Source organism: Homarus americanus, unplaced genomic scaffold (genome assembly GCF_018991925.1).
Source record: "Homarus americanus isolate GMGI-L3 unplaced genomic scaffold, GMGI_Hamer_2.0 scaffold48226, whole genome shotgun sequence".
NCBI classification, from domain to species: Eukaryota; Metazoa; Arthropoda; class Malacostraca; order Decapoda; family Nephropidae; genus Homarus; species Homarus americanus.
The window spans coordinates 475,781-500,408 of record NW_024730579.1 but is presented as its reverse complement, the minus strand read 5'-3'; the positions used below and the strand labels follow the sequence as shown (position 1 = coordinate 500,408).

At 44.9% G+C, this 24,628-nt stretch overlaps 1 protein-coding gene across 1 annotated transcript; it reads left to right on the top strand.

Moving 5' to 3' along the window:
• The first annotated feature begins 1,641 nt into the window (after positions 1 to 1,641).
• LOC121867045 (tryptase-2-like) lies at positions 1,642 to 15,398 on the top strand. The gene is made up of 6 exons (XM_042366801.1): positions 1,642 to 2,267; positions 9,726 to 9,921; positions 10,688 to 10,802; positions 11,196 to 11,364; positions 11,871 to 12,016; positions 12,308 to 15,398. Exons 1-6 carry the CDS (start codon positions 2,105 to 2,107, stop codon positions 12,473 to 12,475), a joined length of 957 nt encoding a protein of 318 aa, XP_042222735.1. The 5' UTR covers positions 1,642 to 2,104; the 3' UTR covers positions 12,476 to 15,398.
• Positions 15,399 to 24,628: the final 9,230 nt, after the last annotated feature.

Here is a 24,628-nt window from a genome sequence, read left to right as displayed (position 1 = left end):
ATATCTTCCCAGGCGGTAGTACCTCCCTGTTTGATAGCTGCCTACTACCTACTATAATACATACATACATACATACATACATACATACATACATACATATATACAAATGGCAGATCCTTCTTCACCAATTTGCTTCGGGGAACAGAATTGCCATTTGGTAGTAAGTCGTTTCTCTTCCTATTAGGTGCAAGTGAGAAATTACTTATCAGTTTAAAAGTAAATAATTTAAGTAAGCATTGTGGTCACGTTACCTGTACTTGTTTGCTTGCTTTATCTTTTTTGTAGATTGAAAGTGGAGGTTTTCTGGGTGTTGTAGTGAGTGTAAAAACTGGCCCACATACTCGAGTGGTGGTGAATCCCCCTCCCTCTTCTCCCACTCCTCTCCCCACTCCCTACTCCCTCTCTTAACTTCCTTCTTCTTCACCCCCTCTCTTCTTCCTACTCCTCTCACTCCCCCTGAACTAACATCCCTCCCCTCTCATCACCTCATCTTAACTCTCTCTCTCTCTCTCTCTCTCTCTCTCTCATCCACCTGGTTAGTGACTGAGGGGGGCGGTGGCCGAGTAGCTACAGGGCTCGTCTGGTGTCTTAAAGGTAGCTGGTTGCATACCTGACTTTACAGTTAGGGAAGTAAAGGCGGTTGAGTGCAGTGCCGGTCACACTGCCTCATTGTACACCTCAGGTTAAGTATGCCGTGTAGGCGTGTATTATATCCACGCTGCCCCTCACGAGGCGGCAGAGGCATGAGGCTCATATACTGTGCACTACGTTACACTGATCTGTAAGGGTAGTTTCTTCCTCTGTGTACAAGACGACGTGATATATTGATCCTGCTACTGTACTGCACTGTACTGTACTGTACTCTACTCTACTCTACTCTACTGTACCTTGTCTTCTGTACTGCTGCAACTTAAGCGACCTCGTGAAAAGCTGTCTCTTATATCCGGCTGAGAGAAAATGATGGTGCTGATCTCTGCCTACTGTGTCTGGCCTCTACAGGTAACAATAATTAAAGGACAAGTATGACTCACCTGTAATATAGACGACGAGGAGTTATGTTCTCTCTCTCACTTATTCATTCCTGTGTATGTTAAGTTATCTTATAATTAAGTTATGTAAAGATTTTTGAGTTCTGTAATATGACAACATTGTTAAGTGCGACACCTTAACATGATGACTGTCACTAACAGTAAACACCGTGTTAATAATTAAACATTCATCGTGTGTTCTCGCTACACTTACAGTGTTTGTCAACAAATGTTATGTAATACCAACATTATGTGAGCGAACAGCGACGGTGAGACGGCAGCTGCTGTCGCCTCCCAAACAGCTGAGCGTCGCCCAGTCCACGAAGAAGTAATTCGGTAAAATCCACGTGTTTGAGGGTCTGGCGTGCGGTGACTGGGTCTTTGTCTACCATGACCAGTGAATTTTCATCTGAGGTCTAGTAAGGTGAAGACGTAGAAGGTGATGCGCCGGACGATAAAGTTGACGACGTTGCAAAGTAAATGCTATATACAGTATATATATATATATATATATATATACCTGTATATATATATATATATATATATATATATATATATATATATATATATATATATATATATATATATATGTATATAAATTTTTTTCAGTGGGGAATCTTTGAAACTTTTAGAGAAACAGATAAACTATTTAGAACTTAAACAAAATAATTATCTTAAGACTGATTATGAGTGAAATCAAAACGGTAATAGACCGGTGGATGATCACCTGATCTGTGCAGCGCTGCCTGAGGCCACCTTTGTGAACTAACCTCGTGGTCACCTGTGTTAACCTGTGGCGGATTTCTCTAACCAGGTATTACTGTCGTAATTGAATTTGTCTGCTACTAGCTGGGGTCACCTACATATAATGACCTCAGATAGAGACTTTATGACTCTTAAGTTTGACAGCGACTTAGAAAATGATAAGTTAGAAGTGGTGATTAAGTTAGTCGTAATGATCTACTCTGACGAATCTTCAGTGCTTCAAAACCAACGTAGAATAAACACCTATTAACCTATAGTGACTCAGATCAAGGTGTGGTGATCAGAGACTATGTGGGGAAAACCTGGGAAGGATGAGTACCTCCCCGTCAGAAGGCAAGAGCCGCGCGGAGGGAGGGAAGTGGTGGCGGCAGGTCGGGGTGCCTCAAGATAGAGTGCTGAGGACCACTGCTGTGTTGGTCGTTCTCTGCTGCGCCGCCGTCACTAGAGTCCACGCTACCTTCAACCACCGCTCCTGTGAGTAACCTCTTGTATGTAGGTGTGTGTGTGTGTGTGTCCAGAAACTAATGTTACTTTTTAATGTTTACAAAAAGCTATTTCTGTCGTGTTTGTGAACTTTCCTTTTCAACTGCGTGGTCAAGAAGTCTGTCAGGATTTAATAGAAATACTAATCCTGGAATTTCAAGATGTTTAATTAAAAATTTTTAGAATTACAAGAAAAACTACCTGTTATGTTGTACCTTTTTACCTGACTCATCCGTTAATGAGGCCTGACCATAAGAACATAAGAACATAAGAATGGAGGAAACTGCAGCGGGCCTATTGGCCCATACTGGGCAGTCCCGTTTACACCCAACCCCTATTGCTCATATAAGCATCCAACCTATGTTTGAAGCTATTCAGCGTATTCGAGTTAATGATGATATTTGGTAACTTGTTCCATTCATCCACTACTCTGTTTCCAAACCAGTGTTTACCTATTTCACGCCTAAATCTAAATTTGTCTAATTTAAAACCATTGTTACGAGTTCGCTCCTGGTTGGATAGTTTGAGTACCTTTGTAATGTCCCCTTTATTTAGCCCTGACTTCCACTTATACACCTCTATCAGGTCGCCCCTCGCTCTACGTCTCTTGAGGGAGTGCAAATTAAGATGCTTTAACCTGTCTCTATACTCAAGGTTCCTAATGCCCGGGATTAGTCTTGTCATTCTCCTCTGAATTCTTTCCAAGGATTCTATATCCATTCTGTAATACGGTGACCAGAACTGAACTGCGTAATCCAGGTGTGGTCTCACAAGAGCAAGATACAGTTTTAGGATGACCTCGCTAGTCTTGTAACTAACACTCCTTTGTATGAACCCAAGTACTTTATTAGCCTTGTTACGAGCAGAAACACATTGTTTACTTTGCTTAAGGTTCCTACTTATCATTACTCCTAAATCTCTCTCGCAGTCGGATTTCTCTATGGCATCGTTGTTCATCTGGTATCTGGTTTCCCTGTTTACATCTCCTATACTGAGAGCGTCATGACCTAACTGACTAAATTTACTGAAGTACTGAAAGGTGTGAACCCTGGCATCAGTATCTTGTAGGTGAGGTGCTGATCACCCCCCAACCTCTCTCTCTCTCTCTCTCTCTCTCCTACCTCTCTCTCTCTCTCTCTCTCTCTCTCTCGTACTCTGCCATCCCACCACCTCTCTCCACCAAATTACTCTACCACCATCCTCCACCACCTCTCCACCAAATTCTCCTACACCACCACCACCCACCCACCTCCACCACCACCACCCCTCACCACCACCTCCACCTCCTCCACCCACCACCTCCCCACCACCACCACCACCCACCACCACCACCACCTCCTCCTCACCACCCACCACCTCCCTCCTCCTCCCTCCCCTCCTCTCCTCCTCCTCCTCCCTCCTCCCTCCTCCCTCCTCCTCCTCCTCCCTTCTTCACCACCACCACCATCCCCACCTGCTCCACCAACACCACCACCACCACACCACCATTTCCTCCTCCCACCACCACCTCCCACCACCACCACCCTTTTCCCCACCCACCACCTCCCTCCCTCCTCCTCCTCCTCCTCTCCTCCTCCTCCTCCCTCCTCCTCCTCCTCCTCCTCCTCCCACCTCCCCCACTCCCTCCTCCCTCCACCACCACCACCACCTCTCCTCACACCCAACACCTCCTCCTCCTCCTCCTCCCCTCCTCCCCTCCTCCTCCTCCTCCTCCTCCCACCTCCTCCTCCTCCTCCCTCCTCCACCACCTCCTCCTCCTCCTCCTCCTCCTTCCTCCACCTCCTCCTCCTCCCCATCCACCACTCCACCTCCCTCCTCCCTCCACCCTCCCTCTCCTCCCCTCCCTCCCTCCTCCACCACCTCCTCCCTCTCTCCCCTCCCCCCTCTCCTCCCTCCCCTCCCCTCTCCTCCACCACCTCCTCCTCCTCCTCCACCACCTCCACCTCCCTCCTCCACCCTCCCCCTCTCCTCCATCCTCCTCCACCCTCCTCCCTCCTCCTCCCACCACCACCCCTCCTCCTCCCTCCACCACCTCTCCCACCTCCTCCTCCTCCTCCTCCTCCACCCCTCCTCCTCCACCTCCCCTCCTCCTCCACCTCCTCCTCCTCCTCCACCTCCCTCCTCCTCCTCCTCCTCCTCCCTCCCCTCCTCCCTCCACCACCCACCACCTCCCTCCCACCCCCCACCACCACCTCCCTCCTCCTCCTCCTCCTCCTCCCCCACCCACCACCACCTCACCTCCTCCTCCTCCTCCACCACCACCACCACCTCCTCCTCCTCCACCACCACCACCACCTCCTCCTCCACCACCACCACCTCTACCTCCCCTCAGGTCATTGTACTGATGGCCAACATTCCACAGACCCACAAATACAGTTTGGTGAAAATAGAAGAATAAAAACTATATAATGAGTAATTTTGTTCCCAGGAAGGAAGTGAACTTTACCCACTGAGCCACTGTTTTAATCTGTCTGTCTGTCTGTCTGTCTGTTCGTTGTCTGTCTGTTTGTTTGTTCTTTCTGTCTATCAGTGTGTTTTTCTTTAGATCTTTTTCTGTTTTTCTGTCCGTCTGTATGTACAGTATGTTTATTTCTTTCTTTTTTTTTCCTTTGTGTATCTGTCTGTCCGTTTTTTCTGTCTATATGTTTGTCTGCCAGTCTATTTGTGTCTGTCTATTTTTCTATTCTGTCTGTCTGTCAGTCTGTCTGTCTTTGGATGTTGTTGTTTTCATTGTATGTGTCTGTCAGTTTAGACTTAATAAATTTTTTGGTTAAAGATATTAGAATTGACAGTTGTTTATCTCTGTCTGTCTGTTCACTCATACCAGAAAATCTATCAGTTTGTCTTCATACAATCGGGGTTGAACTCTGTATAATCGGAGGTCAACCAATCACTGAAAACAATCCACTCACTTAACTCATAAACACTTGTATATGACAGGTATGGTTAATGTTAAGATCACTCAAGGTCACGGGGTCAAGGTCACGGGGTCATGAGGGTCAATCACCATAGCTTTACGGGTCAGGCACAGTTACAGATGGAAAACTTTGGGTCACCCTAACGCTACCTAAGGGGTTAGGTTAGGTTAGGTTAGGTTAGGTTAGGTTAGGTTAGGTTAGGTGAAGTAAAATGGGTGTTTAATCTCCAGGTGAGCTGGTTAATGTGTACTGAAGTCAGGTAAAGAAAACACACACACCCCTCGGTTCTCTCTCTCTCTCTCTCTCTCTCTCTCTCTCTCTCTCTCTCTCTCTCTCTCTCTCTCTCTCTCTCTCTCTCTCTCTCTCTCTCTCTCTTCATATTCTGATCCATCAAGTTGTTGCTGCCGGCGACTTAATGGTCATATGTAACAGAGAGAGTTATGCGAGTGTGTGTGTGAGAGTGTGTGTGTTTGAGTGTGTGTGTGTGCGTGTACGCAATACATAAATTCTAAAAAAACTGGTAGTGGGTTGATACGGTGTAGTGCTGTGATAGTGTTGGTGGGTTGGTCTCCACAGCGAGCAAGGGACATTGGGTAACAGATGACGAAGATTGCTATGAGTGAGGTATATATTTTTGCGTGTGTGTGTAATAATAATAATAATAATAATAATAATAATAATAATAATAATAATTAACGGTTTATTGAAAGAGCTTGGCAGCCAGAAGGCTGAAAATATACAGTTACATATTTGAGGAATGGGTTTCGAATTACAAATAATATACAAGTAACATAAGTGACACAAATAAGACATATAATAACTAGATGGGGAAAAGCTCAAACTACAGTTCATTTCAACATAGTGACAGTGCAAGGAGTAGTGTTTACTGGGAGTGAATACACTGGTTTATTACAAGTTATTGATAATTTTTACAATGGTTGGGACTGGGCTGTTCTTATAGCGATCAGTTCGTGCACGTATGGGCTGGATGCGGTTGTGGTGTCGAACAGCAATTCTCGGACTAGGGATCTCAGGTGGTAGTAGGAGCCGGTGTCGAGGATGGTGTAGAAGCTTCTTACCAAATTTGCAGATGAGGTCGTGGTGATGGTCAGTGAGAGTCGAAAGGGTCAGTGTGTTGAGCGCTTCTTGATATGTGGATTAGGAAGGGGAGAGAATAATCTTGCATGCCCTCTTTTGCACTTTTTCTAGGTGTTTACGTTGTGTGGCATTTAGGGAGGAAGACCAGGTGGGGGAGGCATAGGTGAGCTTGGGAAGTATGAATGTTGTGTAAAGACTGAGGAGCTCGGGTGCAGGAACTCCGAGGGACTTGAGTCAGCGGAGGAGGTGGAGACGGAAACTGGAGGATTTGACAACTTCACTGACGTGCGGTTTCCAATTTAGTTTGTTGTCTTTGGTGACGCCGAGGAGCTTCGTGCAATCTACAACCTGGAGTGTGTTCGGACCTAGAGTAATGGAAGGAGGTGGGACAATGTCGGAGGAGAGGTTGATGTGCATAACCATGGTCTTGGTATGGTTGATGGTGACATGGTTGTTGGTGGCCCAGTTTTGGAGACTGTTCAATAAATCCTGAAGGGCGGTATAGTTGGGAGCAGAATTGTTGACGCTGATCCCAACGGTGGAGTCGTCGACATATTTCCAGCGAGCAGGGGTTTCTCTTAGGGCATCATTGATGAGCATAAGGAAGCAGAGTGGTCCCATCTTGGTGCCTTGGGGGACGCCACAGGTGAGTGACTGAAAGGTGGAGACAGCCCCTCGGAAGCGTACAGCTTGGCGTTGGTCACTGAGGAAGTCTGTAAACCATGGTATAAGACTTCTCCGAAGCCCGAGGTCAATAGCTTTGTTGATGATTATATTGTGGTCGACTAGGTCGAATGCTTTAGTGAAATCAATGAAGGCGACAGCTACAGACGTTTTTCGTTTCTCGAGATGGCGGTATATGTAATCGAGAAAGCTGACAAGACAGTGAGTGGTGGAGGAAGTTTTCATGTCGCCAAATTGCTGAGGGTCTACGACTCCTGCAATATCAGCATAAGCCCAGTCGAACACAAAACTTTCACAGATTAGGCTGGGTATTGGGGTGATTGCAATAGGTCGTAGCTGATTTAAGGATTGTGGGCTGGTTGACTTGGGCACTGGTGATACATAAGAGGTCTTCCAGCCAGCTGGGCATCTGGCTTGACTGAGAGAAGCATTGATGATGGAGCATAGGGGTTTAGCAAGCTCCGGGGAGAACTCCTTGAAGAGTTTCATTGGTAAGTCAATGGGGGTGGTAGAGCGTTTTAATTTTGTGTGTGTGTGTGTGTGTGTGTGTGTGTGTGTGTGTGTGTGTGTGTCTTTATTTCCTCACGTGTATAAGGATGATGTGTGTGAATAGTGTTAACTTGTCCTCCCGTGTATAGTTTTGTTTAATGTTAATGTGTTTAGTTTTGTGTACCTGTGATGTTTTGCCTTTACCTGTATAATGTTACCTGTACCGGAAGTGTTGTTTTTTTGGGGGAATTATCACCACCCACCACCACTTCTCACTCACCACCACCACCATTCACCATCACATCACCACTCATCACCACACCACCACTCATCACCACTTATAATCACCACCAGCACGTCTGACGCCACTCCGGAATCCAAGACATGATTGGTCCAAATTTTAGTCCACCCAACTTTCCCCTGAAATAGTTAAAAAAAAAAAGAAGTCAATTGTGGTGAAACATAAACCACGGAAATTCCATCTCCCTACCTCCCGTCCCTCCCTCCCGTCTCTCCCTCCCGTCCGTCCCTCCCGTCCGTCCGTCCCTCCCGTCCGTCCCTCCCTCCTCAAGAGAAAGTGGCATTGACTATAGACAAGTAGGACAAGAGGGATGGTTACTTTTCCCCCCAAACTTTTTACAACACGAGTCGAGTTGATAAATGACGTCATCGACCTTGATAACCTGACCATCCTCACTACATATGGAGGGAAATCACGTGTGTGTTTTTGTTTTGTTCATTGACAGTCTCCCTACACTCTCTCTCCCTCCCTACATTCTCTCCCCTTCTCCCTCCCCTCCCACCCCCTCTCTTCCCCTCTCTATCTCCTTCTATCCCCCTCCTCCTCCCCCTCCCCCCCCACCTACACTACAATATACGCTCACGTTGCACTCACTTCCGGAAACGTGTTACCAAAACCAAGAGTGACACTGTGTCTGGGTGTACCAGAGAACTACTTAGCTCCTGGACACGATGAAAGGCCACTGGGAGCTGGTAACACTTGTTTGAGGGGGTGGTGGTGGTGGTAATGATGGTGGTTGGTGGTGGTAGTCGTGTGAAAGTTGTGGTGATAGTGATGGTTATAGTTGTAATGGTGGTAGGTGTGGTGATGGTTGTTGATGTGTGTGTGTGGTGATAGCAGTAGAGGTGGATACAATGATGATGGTGGTAGTGGTGACTGGATTAAAGGGGGTGATAGTGACAGAAGTATCAATTGTAAACCAACACTGGACAAACAACCGTAATAGCACCATGACATCACGGAGGTAAACAGATGTGACTCGAGAACCTGTGACGTCATCATTGTAAACAAAGTCTCTGAGTCATCTTACGTGTGTTGAAAACTTTTACATTTCTTCTTCTTCTTCTTCTTCTACTTTTTCTTCTTCTACTTCTTCTTCTTCTACTTCTTACTCTTCTTCTTCTTCTTCTTCTACTTCTTCTTCTTCTTCTTCTTCTACTTCTTACTCTTCTTCTTCTTCTTCTTCTTCTTCTTCTTCTTCTTCTTCTTCTTCTTCTTCGTGTTGCTGTTGTTTTTGTTACTCTTATGCGTCTTCATATTATTATTATTATTATCATTACACATCCAAACACACATACACACAAACACACACACACACACACACACACACACACACACAGGAGAAATCTATGATAAAAATAATTTCCGGAAGAACATTTGTAAATCTTGGATAAACCTGTGTTACCATGAACGCTCTCCTCCTCCTCCTCCTCTCTCTTCTTCCTCCTCGTCCTCGTCCTCCTCCTCCTCCTCCTCCTCCGTGCCCGCTACACACTCGTCAGAAAGGCCACAAGAGCCAGGGTCCCTCACCACCACCTGTCTTTAGTCATTACCTTAGTTCATGAATCTGGTACTTCCGGTAATTACTGACACACTTCCGGCACACTTCTGGCACATTTCCGGTAATTTCCATTGACACTTCCGAGTTTTTTTCACTTACCTTGGCACTTTCCAGTAAACTTTCCGAGCGCTAACGATATCTGTTGGCAATATTTCCCACACATTTTTCATGCGGGTTTAGATAGATTAGGTTAGGTTAGGTTAGGTTAGGTTAGGTTAGGTTAGGTACAGACATATTGGGTATGGTATGGTTTAGCAACGTGATTTTGGTCAGGACACTACAAGGCTCTCTGTAACGGACTGTTTACACATAATACAGGACTACAGCCATTTTCTGTACCTCATCCTTGACTTGAATATGACTCCTTCACACATCTACAACTCATCCTTATCCTACAGACTGCGGGGTGTCTGCCTACAGCCACCGCTACTACATGAGGATTGTGGGTGGTAGGAGCGTGTTGGCGGGAGAGTGGCCGTGGCAGGTAGCGCTACAGCAGAAGGACCCATACAGTGGCAGACGACTCGGTCAGCACTGCGGGGGGACTCTGATCCACCCGTCCTGGATACTGACAGCCGCCCACTGCATCGTTGAGTGAGTGGTTAATGCTGAGTGTGTGATGTTAATGCTGACTGTGTGTGGTTAATGCTGAGTGTGTGAGAGGTGGAGTGTGTGGTTAATGTTGAATGTGTGTGATGGAATGTGTGGTGAATGCTGAGTGTGTGGTGGGGTGAGTGGTAGATGGAGTGTGTGATTAATGCTGAGTGTGTGAGAGGTGGAGTGTGTGGTTAATGCTGAGTGTGTGAGAGGTGGAGTGTGTGGTTAATACTGAGTGTGTGTGGTGGAGTGTGTGGTTAATGCTGAGTGTGTGTGTGTTTGTGTGGTGAATGCTAAGTACATACATACATACATACATACATACATACATACATACTTGTCACATTTTCAACTTTCTTTTATTCTCAGTATTGTTCATTTACCGTAACGTTATTCGTGTATTTTACCATTCTCTTCACACACACACACACACACTATCACGACCCCAAATATTAATAACCTTACCTAACCCAACCATCAAGGGAAGATGTTGAAAAGGTTTTATTACATTTCTTATATTCTGTGTTTTCCCTGTACATGAAGTAGCGCCACATGTCACAGGATGTACTCAAGATTACATGACGGATGTGACCAATTATTATAGGGTGGCAGCCAACGTGTACCTGGTAGTGTCTTCTCATTCACTTGGTGTTGTCTGGAGAATTATTTGGAGTATAATTTGTGGGGTTATTTTTCAACTATTTCATTATACATACATACATACATACATACATACATTATTTATGGCTCCCTCTCTTCCCAGCCCAATTTTCAAGTTTGCGTTGCCGCCACCCTTCTGGACAGTGAGAGTTGGAGAGGTCAGTTTGTCAGCCGAGACCCTACGCCTCTACCCTGTCTCCAAGATCATTACACACAAGGTAAAGTTAAACGAACTGTAGGGAATCCATAACACACTTTACCTTATATAGCTTCCCATGAGACACGATGATCTGGTCACCTGAAGATTAAGACCACTCCAATTTATTTCACCTGACGATCAACCATTCTTACGTTAACCTAAATCATGACACATGGCACTTCTTCTCGACCTGACACATTCTCATATGACACTTGTATTACACCTGATAGCCTCTCATGTGACACTTCTTAACTTGACACGTTTTCTTATGACACTTCTTTCACATCTAGCATGCTCTTTTATGACACTTTTTCTAAGACCTGACACGTTTGCATATGACGCTCTCATATGACACCTCTAGACCTGACACTCTTTCTCATGACACGTTCTCTTATGACACTCTTGCTTGCAGCACTTCGACTCCAAGACCTGGGACAATGACATCGCTCTAGTGAAGCTCCGAAAGCCTCTGAACCTGGAGGAACACGCTGGTCTGGTCAACACCATCTGTTTACCATCTAGGAACATGTCCTTCGTCGGCCTCCAGTGCTCTGTCACCGGGTGGGGCAGGACCAAGAAACGTGAGTGTTATGGAGGTGTTGTCAGGCAGAAGCAACAGAGGGAAATCAAGGCTTGTTTGGGTTAATTTAGGGATAGTTAACCAACACATTGACTATATCTCAAAGCAGGTTAAACCCATAAATACTTACGTGGTATTGAACCCTTTAAACGAAGTAGAAGAAAGGATTAATGTTACAGCCGAATACAAAGTTAACTTATGGATTGATCTTAATTGTGTTGTCTAAGTTTTTAGGGGATTTTTATGGGGGACAGAAATATTTGTTATTTATTGTGTGACCCAATATACTGTTTTATAGTAATATTGATACATAATATAATATAATGTGTGGTATTATCTCTCTCTACGTCACATGTTGATTAAATCTTATGAGTGTGGGATTTAATGACTGTACACACACACATATAAACACAGCACACACACACACACACACGCGCACAATCAGTTTTTGAGTTAATCTCTTACGGGTGTGGTCGATAATACTTACCGCCGTCTCGTGTCCTACAGACGGGAGTAACTCGGACATGCTGCAGACCATCCGGGTGCCCGTTATGCCCACCAAGAAGTGCCAGCGCTCCTACAGGAAGATCAGCCCCGTCAGTAATAGCATGATCTGTGCCGGCTGGGAGGACGGTGGCATGGGGCCCTGTGTTGTGAGTAGTCTCTCTCTTGGTTGGTGATACTGATGATGATGATGTTTATGATGATGGTGGTGATCATCATCATCATCATCATCATCATCATAGGAAAATTAAGGTGATGGTCAACTATCCTTAGTTATTCAATGTGATGTACCAAACTGTTTACCAGGATTATGGGATCCACCTTCACTGTGGACCCTGACGGGAATATTGTTCCCTTCAGTTCGCTGTTTACACCTACTAATTACCACATTTGTAATATCTAATGTACTGAGTAACAACTGACCAGTGTGTCGTCAACAGGGTGACAGTGGAGGGCCCCTACAGTGTCGGGCGAGGGGAGGCCCTTGGATCCAGGCTGGCATCACCTCGTGGGGGGTGGGATGCGCCGAGCCCTCTTACCCCGGCGTCTACATCAGGGTCTCTGATTACCTCGACTGGATCTACAAACACCTGGAGAAGACCTACTGACACCCGACCCGCCGAGCAACACCAGGGCGGCAGACGAGCGACGACTCTCACTCTGCCTTGATGCATCAGCAAACAGGACAAGATGTACAGAACCTGAGTGTCGTAATAATCTGACTGGATCACAGGTATACAGGCCCGAGTAGTTGACGTTATGAGTCGACGTGTATGTCTGACTTGGGAGTTTTGGGGTGGAAGTTATTATGTAATTCATGACCCTTGATGAAAAGAAAATCTGTTAAGTGATCAAACTTTTGAAGAACTACAAATTAGCAAATCATAAAAAAATTACATAAACTCAGGTAGACATAAAGTGGAGAAAGAAAATGATAATACTCATTTCATTAAACACAAAAACGAACAAGAAACGACTGTGTTGGTGAAGGACAGGTGATGCAATTAACAAAATGAGAAGCTCGGAACATTCATGATAATGATGGTGTGAGTTTTGATTTGTGACGTGACGTTAAATATTGTTGTTTTCACGGGATGCGCAGGAGACTCTTGTGTATTACATAAAGCTCTAGTATTTGCTGTGTATTAACAAGAAACACATTATAAATGAGAACCCGCAGAAGAAAAGAAAACACTAGACTGAACTCCAAGATGACACTCTGAAAGGCCTGACATCAGACTAGCAACAATGAGAGAGGAATAACATTATAACTGTATTTACTAGAGTAAGAGACTTCAGGCATTAATAAGACAAAATAACATTTAATTATCACACATCAACTGGAGATCATTTTCATCTTCTCATTTTATAGACTTGTGTACATATACTGTATTAGGGACGTTCAGCCCAGAGTCTCAGTGGAAATGGAGAAGAATGTGTTAAGTTTCTGTTCTCGTTTGAAGGCATTTTCCTGAAGTTTTCTAGATTGGAAGTGAAGAAGAAATGTGTTCTTTAAGGGGAGTCTGTTGCAGGAGCTGAACGACGACAACTTTACACGTTGGCACTACGGCAGACGTCACCTCTCTGTCACCCAGGGTACAAGTGCCTGCAGTGCCATGTTGGTGTTGGTTAGTTAGTGTTTATTTGTTAATTTATTTATTTATTTATTTATTTATACATTTATATACCACGTCACCTCGTGGAGGATGTGTTAGCTCCGTCAGCCCAAGGATAGTCACATTAGTCCTTACACACGACTCATTGATTAACCTGATCAACTAGAATGGAATGGAGCGTGGACAGACTTACCCTCCCCCCCTCCCCCACACACACCAACACCTATTGGCTGGGTAAACAACGTTGAGCCCGTACCATAAAAACAGCGCCAGTAAGAGCAATCCAAGACGTTTGACGATCCCTTCCGACCCAGTGAGAACACGCTAATGGAGGGTAAGTCAGATGAAAGATTGATCCTTACCTTCTGAGGCGCTGTTTGACGACACGAGTACAAGGATGACGGGTCACTGAGTTTCTCTTCCCCCAGTTTTGCAGGGCAGCGTACAAATGATGGTAGACCTTAGCGTTCATTGCTGCTTGTTGTGTCTCTGTGTGCGTGCATGTAATAAAAAACGTGACGACAGTGTAAAGATATTATTATTATTATTATTATTATTATTATTATTATTATTATTATTATTATTATCCACTAATCCATTGACCTTAGAGATTGTGAAAAAGAAATCATAACAACAGGACTGTCCAATCACACCAAAATCCGCTCAAGTAAATCCTCGACTAAACCAGATGTCTCACGTTGTTTCATCTCGCTTGTAATAATCATTTACATTCACGTTCATCAGTGTACTGTATATATCAGTTCAAATATGCAAGTTGTATGTTATTATTTCGAAACACAATGATACGGTATAACACGCTGGTAAATTACACCTGCACACAGATCACCAGGTGTTCTCTTCATTAATTCACAAGGACAAGTTTCTCATGTGGTGGCTATAATTGTCATGGCATTTATCATTTATTTTTTGTGTATTATACATTATTGTTAGGATTCATTATTTTTCTTATGTGTTGTTTGTCATCGTGTATTCTATGTAAATGTTTTACCATGTGCTCATTAACATCTATTCTTTACTTAATGTTTTATCATATGTCGGTCATATTTGTAGCTTAAAATCACGCTGACATCACACGGACAGTGAAGCGACGTTTGTTGGATGTGATTCTGTTCCGTATACAACTAGTAATTTACGGTATCTATAATCTTAAGCATCCATGTGATCCATCAACCTTCTTAGTTTATATAGTATCAGATCCTACAAGACGAATAAATGTGGTCGTGGTTTATAGAGACACACTACTCTGTAGTTTCTTCAAAATCCAATTGTTGTTGATGTTATAATGTGTTTACTACGCCTCAACAACTATAAAGTCTTTAAGCATGTATATTAGATTAGTCATGACCATGTAAAACTTATGAAAGCTATAACTCAAATCTGCCATCTTGAGGGACGTGTACACCTTGGACAATGTTTCTTTGGGTCTGAGGATCAAGCTTGAGTTATCTACAGTATACTACTTTGTGTCAGAGAAGTTAGTTGTTTTTCTTTAGTTCACGAGTGACGCTCTCAGTAGCAGACCCACGTATGTTCAGACATAACTGATCTGACTTTCGCTTTAGTTCAGTTCCGTCTAAGAAGAAGTCATGTTCAATAACTCTTATAGGTCATGACGAATTTGTACAGAAAAGTGAAGACCCGTTTATTAGTGAATGGGTGACTTTCACCGTCACTGAGCAAGTTAGTTATGAAGTTACTGTAACAACTGAAGGAGAGACAGGTCATGAGGTAAGGTAGAGTGTTTGAGAGTGTTGGAAGGTGTTTGAGGGTGTTGGAAGGAGTTTGAGGGTGTTAGAAGGTGTTTGATAGTGTTGGAAGGTGTTTGAGGGTGTTGGAAGGTGTTTGAGGGTGTTGGAAGGTGTTTGAGGGTGTTGGAAGGTGTTTGAGGGTGTTGGAAGGTGTTTGAGGGTGTTAGAAGGTGTTTGATGGTGTTGGAAGGTGTTTGAGGGTGTTGGAAGGTGTTGGAAGGTGTTTGAGAGTGTTGGAAGGTGTTTGAGGTGTTGGAAGGTGTTTGAGGGTGTTGGAAGGTGTTTGAGGGTGTTAGAAGGTGTTTGATGGTGTTGGAAGGTGTTTGAGGGTTTTAGAAGGTGTTTGATGGTGTTGGAAGGTGTTTGAGGGTGTTGGAAGGTGTTTGAGGGTGTTGGAAGGTGTTTGAGGGTGTTGGAAGGTGTTTGATGGTGTTGGAAGGTGTTTGAGGGTGTTGGAAGGTGTTTGAGGGTGTTGGAAGGTGTTTGAGGGTGTTGGAAGGTGTTTGATGGTGTTATAAGGTGTTTGAGGGTGTTGGAAGGTGTTTGAGGGTGTTAGAAGGTGTTTGAAGGTGTTAGAAGGTGTTTGAGGGTGTTGGAAGGTGTTTGAGGGTGTTGGAATGTCTTTGAGAGCTTAAGAGGGTTAGCGACTCATCTCAATCTGAATCCAAATGCAGATAAAGTACCAACAAGCGTCGTTATACTGTTTTCATACATAATCCTATAGTTATCATTCTTTACTCTATATTGTTTACCACACAACACTCGTACTGTGTTCTAATTATTATATTACTTAACATGTACACTTTCGACCAAAATTCCTTCGACACTTCTGTATATAATTGAGGGTCAAATATGTGTGATTTTCAGTAAGTGATGAACTCTGCTGTTTTTTTACGTAAATTGTGTCAGAAATACAAAACCCTAAGACACACTGAGATTTAACGAAAGGCTTAGTCAATGGAGGTTAAAATCCCAATCCTGCCTCACTTGCATTACCCATCAAGAAGGTTCCTGGCGTTGTGAAGTGTCTAGGGAAATTTGTTCATAAAATGATTCGTTATAACATTATTACTTATCCAGTTTTGTATCATATATTGTTAACCAAGTATCATTTTTATTTTTTACCATCATACAAATTTAATTATATAATGTTTTCCATATATTGTAATGCCTCTTGTCACACACACACACACACACACACACACACACACACACACACTTTTCTACTCTTAGCTAAGTATCTGATAATAATGTCTGTGATGTTGGATAATAAGTGTAATGTACAGTGTGTGTGTGATATTTGTTGACCATGGGCTGTAGAGAGTTCAAATTATATATTTAAATATACTTTTTCGTTTTATTAACGCAGTGCTTCAGTGGGCTGTAAGAAAGAACCCAAAATGATACTTTATGATTTGTTGATACTTGGATGAGTTGTAATAAGAAGGGGCGAGTAATTAAGGTTGCAAAGAGAATTAAAGTTTTCTATGGTTCGTTTTGACAAGTTATTACTGAAATTCCAACTTTTGAACCCCCAAATCTTTAATCCTTGTGTTTAGATTCACCTATATTTACATTTTGAAGAAAAAAAATCAAGATTATGGTCAAAACGTTGATTATTTGGATCGAACCAAAGAGATTTAATAAATTTAAGGTGACATGACGTCATATCCCTGAAGTTACCGCCATTATTGTCGACTCAAATCATGCCCGTACACTCTGTGCTGCTGCTCCCAAATTTTGCTCCATTATGCTCGGCATATACAGGGGATACATACCCAGTGGGACAGGAGATTTTATAACATTCCATCGGTTAATGTTGAAGTTGTAATTAAGTTATATCAAACAGAAGTGGATTAAATAAGTAAAAATGGCTAGTCACACTATCGCCATCTGTTGATCCCGCGGCCAACTATTCGCTATGTGGCTTACGCGGTTTTCGCCTTGCTTTCCTATCTTTCTTAATATAGTCTTTGGTTTTATTCTAGGTTGCAATGCTTTCCATTACAATTCCTACATGGAATGCGGTAAGAAATTCCATTTACACTGAAGGTTGAAGGTTGGACTGTTCTTATATATATATATATATATATATATATATATATATATATATATATATATATATATATATATATATATATATATATATATATATACAAACACGATGCAAATGATGAAAATTTAGTGAATCTATGGAGGGGTAATACCCCCCCGTGCCCCCCCCCCCCTTCTGCGGACGCCCATGGGGGCAGAATTGTAAGTTTCAGTTTGGTGAACTTCTGGTCCGCCTATACCCGGACCATGAGTTACGTACAGTAGTGGGCGGCAACTCCTGGTATAAAAAACTATAATAGTCCTTGCCTGGTATGCTGCGATGCCATCAACCGCGCATGCACAGTTATCATTTCGGCTACTTCTGGTCCGGGGTAACTTCTGGTCCGCTACAACGGCACCGAGTGTGAGCTCTTTCAAGACCAGACTTGACCAGCACTGGAGCAGGTTCAGATATATGTGGAGCCAGTGCATGCCCAGTACTTGTCAATCAGTGCGTATCAGAGACATGACCGACCGCCCAAGCTGCTGACGAGCCTGTAGTGGATGTCTCCCCTACAACTGCGTATCGCATTCCAATGTGCCGCCTCCCCTAGCAACCAAGCGAGAGCTGTCCCCAGATGTTACCGTATCTTAGCAACGGAACTAGTCACCGGCTACTTCTCGGGTTTTCCCAACATGACTCATAGAGGACTGGCGGCTGCTGCTGGGTGTATATAAGCTCTGTCTCTCCCTTGAGATTCAGTCTGACCAATCTTCTTGAACAAGCAACACCTCCTCCTCTGCCGCTGCCTGGCGACCCTCGCCTCTCCTCCGCCTGCCTGGCGGTCCTCGCTCCCGCCAGCGAGCATGTCCTTCTCTGAGCTTCCTCACCAACCAACTCTCATTCTGCCCATTTTCCTGAACAAGCAACATCTCCTCCAGCAAGCTCCACGCTGTTAACATTTCATTCAACCAGGAGGCCAGCAACAGGCAACATCTTCTCTAACGAAGCTCCTCCACATCTACCTCCTTCAACAAGCTACTCACAGCACGTCTCTACCAAGCAGCCCCTCACCACACAGCATCTCCAGCACCAGACTGTCTATCATATAACTTATATATTATACAAGAAAACCACATTAGAGTTTCCTTCCATCCTGAGTGCTAGACAACATTAATATCTCGATACTCCTACAAGCCGATCAGTGGCGAAGAGGATAAAAGTAGATTACAAGTTAAAACATGAGCAAGATCAGCTTTCTATTCAGAAGGGTATTTGGGGCATCAGAGGCAGCATATAAAATGTGAACAGACAGCTGCACTCCTCATACTTGATATACAGTATACAGTATATTGCCCATAATAAACCCTATAACTGATGTGTTTGGGAAGTCTAATGTTCAAAGTTAAAAGATTGGAAAATTAATTTTCACATAATTTGAGTTGGCAAACTTGTCACTTCGCTAGAGTGCATTCCTGGGTACAGTTATTCATACATGTCTAGATTCTGGCCATTGTAGACAATATAGACAACACTTCTCTCTACTGCCTTCCACTTTCCTTACTGTAAAGCTCGAGGAGGATAAGATAAGAATGTGTCATGGCTGAGGGCTTTAGATAAAACAATATTTGTTGGAATTATATCAAGGATTTGTGCAGTAACAGCTGATTGTTCTATTAATGATTCTGAAACGATTGTCAAGACCAATTTAATAATATTTGAGGTTGTTAGACATAATTCAGCATCATATTCCTAAAATAACATTTTAACTGGTATACCTGGGAAGATATTGGAAGCATAATGTGTTGTCTATGGTAGATCCTACTGCCACATGGTATCACAGAAATTGTGACCAAGTCCCAGGTTGCTGATCTGACTTCCTGCCTCATTTACACACAATTGCAGGTCTCATGTACTGCGCACATCATTGTCATTCCTAAAAACCCCCTTTAATTCATATTACGCTACATAACATTCAAATCCACCACGCTTGTAGAATCTCAGAGAACGGGAAACAGAGATAAAGGATAACTCACCTACTCAATGTTACTGAATCATGTGTTGTATTGTACTCAGGTAGGGTTATATAATATTAATTGTATGTATTCATAGCATTAAGGAGAGACGTGTTTTTCCCATTCGTTTTACACTCAGGATCCCTCCCAGTAAGTCCCACCTTCGAACACAGTTGTCAATACGTTTATTCCACTCTCTACTGGCAAACTCAATCTTGAATTAGTCTGTGTAAATCAACTTTAGTAATTCGCCAGACCTTTGTCAACTGAGGTTCATCCTTGAATGAGTAACAGTTGGTTTGTTTGTAAATTCTGTCATTGCGTGAGTAGCGATCGCTGGCCACTCAGGGGTATATTGTGGGGTTATGAGATATTGGTTCACACTCAGGATGGGATGGAGAAAGGAAACTCACAATGTGCTCTCTGTATACGTGTTGTATTGGATGTACAATGCAGCTTGGTGCTGGGAAGGCAGCATGGTTACAAGCGTTGAGTAGAGAGAGCTGGTTGGTGAGGATGCTCAGAGGACGACCAGCTTGTGGGTCGCCATGGTCGCCGGCTCCAGCGGGAGCCGCCAGGCAGGAGTGGAGGAGGAGGTGTTGCTTGCTGGTGGCTGTAGGTAGTAAGAGACAGGTCGATACGAAGTCTTTAGTTAAGAGGTGAAAGAAGATTATTAGGGATTGAAGGAAAAGTGGTGGAACTGAAATACAGTAGGAGTAGAAAGAATCTGGGCTCAACCAGATCGCTTCATCTTTCTTATTGGTGTTTTGTCACCACGAGGTGAGGTCTTGTATAGCAGGGGTAGGCGTGGCTTAATAGTTGACCTCAGTCATTGTTAGGCGGCGCTGGTTGCCGACCTAGACCACGAGGCATACACTGAGGAATTCGAGGGTCGGCTAGTCAGCGACAAACGGCGTTTGTAGGGGGGGAATCCACTACAATATAAACCAGTGCGAGACGGGAGGTCAATCTCCCGTAACGCCTTCCAACTTCGTTCTCAGGAATGTTCTGTGTTTATAACCATTCAGTTTGATTCAGTCAATTGTAGTGAATATCAGTGTTCATCAGTGTTCATGCTTTAACAGTGGAATTGTCATTCACCCAGTGTAAGAAGTAATATAAAGTAACTGTCATCTGACGTCGCTAGATGAGAGATGTTGTTGTGGTTGAACCCCCATGCTTCCCCAAATCTCCCGTAACGCTTTCCATCTTCGTTCTCAGATCGAGGGTGGGCTTATTTGAAACCCCAAAAGGTCGCTCGGAGCCGGTGGATATTTGGCAGTGGTCAATATATGAACGATGGCGCTGATTCGGCATGATTAATCGGCTCTACTCTACCTCGTGGAGCCAGACCCCAGACTCGCCATGTGTCTGGCTTTAACCGACCACCACAGCGATCGTCAGTGTTACAGGCGCCAGTGTGATACCCTGGGACATGCCTTGAAGTTATATGTCCACAGTGTTGTTGTATGTGTTTGGGGTAATTCTGGAATAAGTATCCCATGTTGGGCAGTGGACCCATGTATGAGTTGGTTTCAGTAGTAACATGTTGTGTGTTGTGAGTGCATCTCCTATGCACTCCCAGCAGTCAGCGAAGTATCATATGGAAGTTGTAATGTCTGTAATGAAATGTAATTTGCAGTTGAGTAAAAATAAGAAAATTCTGAGTCTGCAATAAGCCGAGGAGTTGCCCCTTGAAGTTATATGTTAAGAATATCCCCCTTTCCCTTTGATTTCATATTAATAAACCTGTTCTTAGAGTATTTTAGGAGTATTCATATCCCGCAGTAACACCTCTGACACTCCCAGGTACACCTCCGATACTCCCAGGTACACCTCCGATACTCCCAGGTACACCTCAGACACTCCCTGGTTCACCTCTGATACTCCCTGGTTCACCTCTGACACTCCGTGGTACACCTCTGACACTCCCAGGTACAACTCTGACACTCCCAGGTACACCTCTGACACTCCCAGGTACACCTCTGACACTCCCAGGTACACCTCTGACACTCCGTGGTACACCTCTGACACTCCCAGGTACAACTCTGACACTCCCAGGTACACCTCCAGACACTGGTTCACCTGAGGTTCACCTCTGACACCTCTGACACTGACACACTCCCAGGCACAATACACTCCCAGGTACACCTCCACCCCCAGGTGACACTCCCCTGTGGGCACTCCTCTGACACTCACACCTCTGACACCCCAGGTTTACACTCTCTGGTTCTCCCTGATACACTTGGCACATCTCCCAGGTACATACACCTCACACTCTCACTCCCAGGTACTCCTCTGCACTGGTACACACTCCCAGGTACTCTTCTGACACTCCCAGGTACACCTCTGACACTCCCAGGTACGCCTCTGACACTCCCACTTACACCTCCGACCATCCCAGTTTCACCCCTGACACTCCCAGGTACACCTCTGATACTCCCAGGTACAACTCTGACACTCCCAGGTACACCTCAGACACTCCCAGGTTCACCTCTCACACTCCCAGGTACACCTCTGAACACCCTGGTATTTCTCTGACACTCCCAGGTACACCTCAGACACTCCCAGGTACACCTGAGATACTCCCCATGACACTCCCAGCCACACCTCTGACACCCCAGGTACACCTCTGACACTTCCAGGTACACCCCTGACACTCCATGTACACCTCCGACACTCCCCCAGGTACACCTCTGACACTCCCAGGTACACTGACTCCCTGACACTCCTCAGGTACACCCCCTGACACTCCCAGGTACACCTCCACACTCCCAGGTACACCTCTGACACTCCCAGGTACACTCAAACACTCCAGGTACACCCACAGACACCCCAGGTACACCTCTGACACTCCCAGGCACACCTCTGACACTCCCAGGTACACCCCAGACACTCCCAGATACACCTCTAACACTCCCAGGTATTCCTCTGACACTCCCAGGTACACCTCAGACACTCCCAGGTACACCTAAGACACTCCCAGGTACATCTCAGACATTCCCAGGAACACCTCTCACACTCCCAGGTACACATCTAACACTCCCAGGTACACCTCAGACACTCCCAGGTACACCTCTCACACTCCCAGGTACACCCCTGACTGATGATCCCCAGTTATTATAAGACAATTCATCATTACTAAAGGCACACTTGGTTTGAATTACAGGGGTGAGGTCAGGTTAGGTTTCATTTCACCCCACATTATGGCTTCGTCCCCGTGCAATAATAACCTACCTCAGAGTTCCTCATTTACTATTTATGAATATTCAATCATACTAATTCCCTCAGTGGCAAACCTCTGGATGAAAGGCTAAATATAAAATGATAATACACGCGTAGTTGCTAGTGGCGTGGTTGCTAGTGGCGTAGTTACTAGGGGCGTATCCAAAGGCTAAGTATTTTTGTTTACCTAAGAACACCTGATATCGGGACACAAGCCATTTGAGTGGTTAGTTTATCCAATGTTGGTGCAGGCGAAAACCGGAAATCGTGCTACGTCAGACATACATTTAAACCAGAGGCGATTCGAACCCTGGACTTGTGGGAGAGAAATACGCACCTTACGATATTCAACCCAAGATCTAAGTGCATGAACCCCTGCTGTTGGTTCGTCTCTTTCTCCCTGGCTGGAATTTCAAACTGAAGTGATTGCCCTTGGCGGACCACTCCGGAAATCCCACGTGAACCCTGTTATTCTCTGCAAATACCACCTCTCCAGGATCGCCCACTGGTCCCCAGGTAGGGTTGTCCTCTACACTGATGGTTCTGTTGACCCCGCTACAGGTCGGGCCGGGGCTGGTGTCTACATCTCCCGTCCTGATGCCCCTGAGCCTATCAAACTGTCTCTCAGAGTTTCTGACGGGGCATCCTCCACTCAGGTGGAACTAATAGCCCTCCTTGCTGCCCTTCTCGCTGAGGAAGAAGCAGATGGTTTCTGCCCCTTGCTTGTCTGCTGCGATTTCAGGGTGCAGGCCGTCCTGTGACATTGCTATGGACACCCAGTCATGTCGATATCTTGGGGAATGAGGCAGCAGATGGCCTTGCCAAGACTGGCTACAACAAGGCTACACCTGACTACGTTGTTCCTCGAACACTTTTACAGCTTAGGACCCAAATTCGCCGCAAACAGAGAGAAGCTCGGGAAGCAGCCATCCCCCTGGACTCCCTGCCCACCTGGTACGATGTCCTCCGTAAACTTCCTGACCTCTCATATGTCTATGGGAAAGGGTCGCGAAAAAGGGACGTGATTGCTGCCCCTATCATCATTGGGTATGACTTTACTTGGGAGATTGGTATCCCCGCATCCCCTGAGCAACGCTCTTGTGCATTATGCAGAAGACCCGACAGCCGCACCCTTATCCACTACCTCCTAAGATGTCCCCACACACAACGCTTCCGTGACGCCTGCTGGACCACCACTCCATTACCCTATGACGGAGACACGATGATTCTTCCCTTTCTGGCCATTTATTATGTAAATAACATTGATTATGTGTTAAAGGAATATCCTTCCTTCCTTCCTTAGGCTTTAGTCAGCCCCTTTATAATATTTATACTGTATATACTTGTGACTCTTGCCAGATGCTTCTGGTGTTTTTGTACAGGGGAACCAAGTGACAGTACTAGGATCCCGCTTCCTCAATCAAGGAATAAACAATTGAAATTGAATTGAATTGATCCAAGTGACGCGCTAGGTATTTACACTTCCCAGTCGGTGGGTCCTGATACCTTCCGTCGGCGCCTGACAGATGGTACCATTCACCACCTCCCAGGATGGGCGAGGATGGAGTGCGGGGGATAGGGTGTGGGGGGGGGATTCCACGCCCTTCCCAGTCGGAGGGTCCTGATACCTTCCGTCGGCACCTGATGGATGGTACCATTCACCACCTCCCAGGGTGGGCAAGGATGAAGGGGGGTGATTCCACACCCTTCCCAGTCGGAGGGTCCTGATACCTTCCGTTGGCGCCTGACAGATGGTACCATTCACCACCTCCCAGGATGACGGACCAATCGTGTATGGTGTTCTTTCCGCCGTCCAGTCGATTATTTTCATATGAATCAGTAAAGTGACCCAATATATTAAGGAATCAAAACATCTTGGGTTCGCCACTCGCCAGTGATCATTAGAGGTACGGCAGTGGTGGCGGCAACGTGTGTGTGTGTGTGTGTGTAGTCATACAGTATTTGATCGCTATTTCCATGTTTTACGTTTGCTGTTTGTGGATTACCTCAATATAAGGCCCATGTACAATTCAGATAATACCAAATAAAGCATTTATAGGACACTAAAAAAAATCCAGTATAGTAATTATTTGCATGTTTA

Coding starts and splice junctions, on each gene's coding strand:
- LOC121867045 (XM_042366801.1), top strand. CDS start 2,105: ATGAGTACCTCCCCGTCAGAAGGCAAGAGCCGCGCGGAGGGAGGGAAG. Junction 11,365..11,870: donor GTGGGGCAGGACCAAGAAAC/GTGAGTGTTATG, acceptor CGTGTCCTACAG/ACGGGAGTAACTCGGACATG. Junction 12,017..12,307: donor GTGGCATGGGGCCCTGTGTT/GTGAGTAGTCTC, acceptor TGTCGTCAACAG/GGTGACAGTGGAGGGCCCCT.